Source organism: Hemibagrus wyckioides, linkage group LG16, assembly GCF_019097595.1.
Source record: "Hemibagrus wyckioides isolate EC202008001 linkage group LG16, SWU_Hwy_1.0, whole genome shotgun sequence".
Classification (NCBI taxonomy): Eukaryota; Metazoa; Chordata; class Actinopteri; order Siluriformes; family Bagridae; genus Hemibagrus; species Hemibagrus wyckioides.
Genome location: NC_080725.1, coordinates 13,678,070 through 13,682,647, shown reverse-complemented (window position 1 = coordinate 13,682,647; position 4,578 = coordinate 13,678,070). Strand labels below are relative to the sequence as shown.

Here is a 4,578-nt window from a genome sequence, read left to right as displayed (position 1 = left end):
AGTGTTTTAAACTTTGCGGCATCCATTTTTTAAACGATAACAGTCTGTCATAAGCATCAGAAACCACATCAGCAGCTTCTGTTAACTCCACTAAGGTGACTGAGGTGATTAAGGACCAGAGCTGTTAGCTCTTATTTAGCGCAATGCGCAGCATATTTGTTAGCTAAAAGTTCCAACATTTTTAGTTTATCCTATGAATGATTCAGTAGATGCCTGGAAATGATTCTTGTCTTATGTTTCACCTCCATGGTTTTAAAGTTTCAAGAATTTATTCTTGTGAAAATTACTCTGCAGCTAAAGCGGACAAAAACAAGTACTGTTCATAGAAGAAGAATGCATTTCACATGTGGGATGTTAGCTTAGTGCTAAGTTCAAGCGCTAACTTGACATGTCAAGTCTCATTCTTGTTATAATCATTTTTTTCTACACTGTTTTTAAAGTTGCTGAATATAATAATAATAATAATAAGAAGAAGAAGAAGAAGAAGAAGAAGAAGAAGAAGAAGAAGAAGAAGAAAAAGACACGTTAAAAAGTTTGCTCTTTGTTAAGTAAATTAGCTTTAAAGCTAAAGAATATCACACTTCCTATCTGAGCTGATCGGCAAAAAAGTACAATTACCAAGAAATGCTAAACATATGTTTTATTTCTGAGGGTTTATTATTTTTCATTTAATTAAAAGCTTCTACTAAATGGAATTAATAGATGATCCCTGGCTTCTGTTAAGGATAAATAATCACTGGATATAATGTGGCAGGTGTCTAATTCAGACTGTTGTCTAACAGAGGCCATTTATTTCAATATGACTTCATGTCTCTGCTGCCCATCGAGTCTATTTGTCAAAAAATGAATTATTTTAAATTTATTATTAGAGTAAATGTCAGCCATTTGTCAAAGCTGTCATTTTAATTAAGCCTTGATAGCAGAGATTTGTCATTTGTGATCTGTGTGGCTGTTTGTTGAGTTGGTAGATTTTTGATTGATTGATTTCTGTTTCTCATTAAGAAGGACTGTTGTTTTTTAGCTTTAAACATGAAAAGGATCCAATCTAGAAGAGTATCAAACTGTATGACATCACTCTATATGCTGTCAATTTGTCATAATACACTTTACTGTCTTATTTATTCAGTAAAATATTGCTGAAAACACCCTGGGTGCCAATACTTAAGCATCTTTTATCTTTAACTCTAATATTGTCACATATTGAGTATTATGAAAAGCTACAGGTCACAGGCAGGTGTATTATTACTCACTGTACCCTATTTATTGCTCTACATGTATTGGCACCTCATTTTCAGTGTAGTACTGACACCAAGCATCCTGTTTCCCTGAACAAGAAAATAAATCATTAAAGTTATGCAAATGATCTTTTTTTTACTTTATACTGTGCATTTTAACAAATTCTAAGTTATTCAATATGAAAAAAGTGTATTATAATTAGTACTCGAATTGCTACAAAAAAGCTCTTTCATGAATGTTTTAAACATATTTTATCAGGGATCCAAAAGAATCAGTTCTTACACATGAGCTGAGCCGACTCGATTAAAAGAGTCGAATGACCCCTTTACTCTTTTGAATGCGAGTTGTGTTTCTATACTGCCACCTGCTGTACAACTTTGAGAATCGTCCACAAACAACCAGAACAGACAGGAAGTTATTTTAAAATAATAATAATAATAAAAACGTGGGATAAATGAAACGAGAAAGATGAGAGACATTTTGTATTTGCACTTCAGCAACAGCACAGGCAGATGAACAACTTCAAACCAGCACAAGAACAAACCTAAAGAAATACTGTTCATAATATCTGTAGTAATACAGTGAGAACTAAAAGACAATGTGGAAACATGCATGTATCAGATGATAAAATAAGGAACACAGATCTTCTCCCTTTCTCGCTCACACACACAGGCTCAAAGTCTTTACATGCAGTGCAAAGTTAAGATCACTCTCCAAAGCCAGAGCAGGTATGTTTTAGGCTGTGTGTTTGCTCTCTCCATTTTCAACAATCTTTCTCTTCTTTTCTTCTCCTTCAGGTTTAAAGACGGCCTCTCTGTAAAACCTCAGCTCTTTGATGCTCTCTTGGATGTCACCCAGAGCTCTGGAAAGACAGAAAGGACCAGCAGTTACAAAACACACACTCCAGAAGCGTCACAAATCAACATGTGTAATCCATTATCAAACCTTCAGCATGAGTGTAGAGCACTGTTAATAGCAGTGTGCTAAGGGTTAAGAGAGCCAAGAGGAGGAAGGAGGCGTGGCCTATGTGTGTGTCAGTCACTCTGAGGGAGGCATGGCCTATGTGTATGAGTCAGTCTGAGGGAGGCCTTTAGTCACTGGGAAAGAGGCATGGCCACCTCTAAGTCATATGAGATAAAATTTTTGGCTGCATCATGTTATTAATGACGTATGGAAATCTGTTGTCCTTTTAAACACTGACCTGTGTGACGCTTTCTTCTGAGGTGTGTGTTTGTAGTCTTCTGGAAACCAGCGTCTGAGAGGAACAAAGAAAAAATGCGACACGCTTACTTTACAGTCACAGGTTCAGCATTTAGTAAAAACACTGCAATATTCAACACAAATTCAGGCTTCCAGAAAGGCAGCGTTTATGACAGCTGTGTATGTCCAAATAAATTCTGTTATTATTATTCACTGCTCAACTAAATCACTCCTGAGAGATCCAGGGCTTATGCATGAGCATGTGTGGAAACCACTAAAGTGGAAAAGCAGCATTGGTCACTGTGTAATCAATCCCACTTTCTCTCTTTCTCTCTCACACACACACACACCTGCAGAGCTCCTTGACCGTGCTCACATCGATGATTCGATAGTGGAGATGATGCATGAACTGGGGCATGTACTTGTCCAGAAACCTCTTATCAGCATGCACCGAGTTTCCTGGGAACAAACACAGATTAAATGTCTGAACAGTCAAAACCGCCTAAAATTAAATACGTCAAAATCCTTTTTTACTCTCCTCAAATTGTTGGTGATGAACATAAAGACTGTGTGTTACCTGCCAGAGGACACTGGCCTGGTGGAGTGTGCTGTCTGACGAAGGACAGGAACTCATACTCAGCCTGCTGGAGTGAGATCTTGCTGTCCCGCACTGCCTGCGTCAACCCTGACTGAACAGACCAAACAGCATCGCATCATGTGACACACACACCTTGAAACACTGAACAAGAAATACACATCTGCTGATGTGCTAATCATAACCACAAACCCGTCACGTACCTTCCCATGATGCTCCTTGCACCAATCCGACATGTTGTTGAGCAGCTCGTCCGGCTGTTTGATGATCAGATTTGGACCCTGAAACAATAAATACAGAGCACATCACACAGCTCGATTTGGAACACTGCTCACTGCCTAACCCTAACCCCATGCTCTTATTGCATCATTACTGAGTGGCTGATTTCTTCCTTCTCACCTCAGCGACGATGTTGAGTTCCGAGTCTGTGATGATGCACGCCATTTCAATAATCTCGTCCTTTTCTATATCCAGTCCTGTCATCTGAAATAAAGCCAAACAGATCACAGGTTCATTTTTAAAGGCGCTGTTCCCTGATCTCCAGCATTCCTTATTACCTGAACTTTAGCAATCCCACCATTCCATACATATTCAACATTTCTGTGGGACTAAAATGACCATTAATGGTTATAAAAGTGATTTATTTACCTCTAAATCCACCCACACCATCCTCTGGCTCATTGTTTCAGCAGATGGTGATGTGGATACAGAAGCTGACATTGCCGCTGGGTTTTGCAGCAGGAGGTTAGAGGATAAAAGTCTGGCTTTGTGATGATGAGGATGATGATGAATGAATGAGTGGAGAGATAATTCTGGTTGGTAGAGTTTAGTCCTGAAAAATAAACCAGCAGGCACGCGAGGGAGAACAGCAGCAGCCCAGCGGGAACACGATGCAATGCTCCTCACCGCCGCCATTACGTGCCAACTTCCGATCTGAAGTGTCGTAAAACAATTGAAGAAGCCGACGGTTTTCGCCACGACTTCTGGGATTTGTAGTTCAGCGTAACATTTGCAGTTCAATCGTTTCCATTTTTACTTTCTTTCGTTTCAAAATAGCGTCTTGATATATCTATCTATCTATCTATCTATCTATCTATCTATCTATCTATCTATATATATATATATATATATATATATATATATATATATATATATATATACATATATGGTTTAGTTCGGCGTTAAAGACTGAATTTATGCTTATCGTTTTGGAAAAAGAGAAGTGTTTGTCACCAATAACCAATACAAAATAGGTTTTATTTATAAATAGCTCTAAAAAGACTTATTTGTGAGGATCTATCTATCTATCTATCTATCTATCTATCTATCTATCTATCTATCTATCTATAGATTATATAATTTATTCACTTGTGTATGTCTTTTTTTTTTTAAAGGAGCCTTTACTTATTTCATGCTTCATACTACTTAGAGTGTCGTTACAGCAAACTATTTAAGATCCAGTCTACTATATTCTAGAGAAAATGTACAGAACAACAAAAACTTTAAATCGTTAATCGGTGTGCTCGGACACTGGTGATGAGCTTTTC

At 37.7% G+C, this 4,578-nt stretch overlaps 1 protein-coding gene across 1 annotated transcript; it reads right to left on the bottom strand.

Annotated features, from left to right (window-relative positions):
- Nucleotides 1-1,705: 1,705 nt before the first annotated feature.
- smfn (small fragment nuclease) lies at nucleotides 1,706-3,963 on the bottom strand. Its single transcript, XM_058411213.1, has 7 exons — nucleotides 3,680-3,963; nucleotides 3,431-3,514; nucleotides 3,235-3,312; nucleotides 3,014-3,125; nucleotides 2,787-2,895; nucleotides 2,438-2,491; nucleotides 1,706-2,098 (listed from the first exon to the last, which is right to left on the bottom strand). Exons 1-7 carry the CDS (start codon nucleotides 3,944-3,946, stop codon nucleotides 1,972-1,974), a joined length of 831 nt encoding a protein of 276 aa, XP_058267196.1. The 5' UTR covers nucleotides 3,947-3,963; the 3' UTR covers nucleotides 1,706-1,971.
- Nucleotides 3,964-4,578: the final 615 nt, after the last annotated feature.

Excerpts from the sequence above, each read along its gene's own strand:
- smfn (XM_058411213.1), bottom strand. The coding sequence starts at position 3,946 with ATGGCGGCGGTGAGGAGCATTGCATCGTGTTCCCGCTGGGCTGCTGCT. Across the intron at positions 3,313-3,430 it reads AACTCAACATCGTCGCTGAG|GGTCCAAATCTGATCATCAA; the intron begins GTGAGAAGGAAG and ends TTATTGTTTCAG. Across the intron at positions 3,126-3,234 it reads GCAAGGAGCATCATGGGAAG|TCAGGGTTGACGCAGGCAGT; the intron begins GTACGTGACGGG and ends TGGTCTGTTCAG.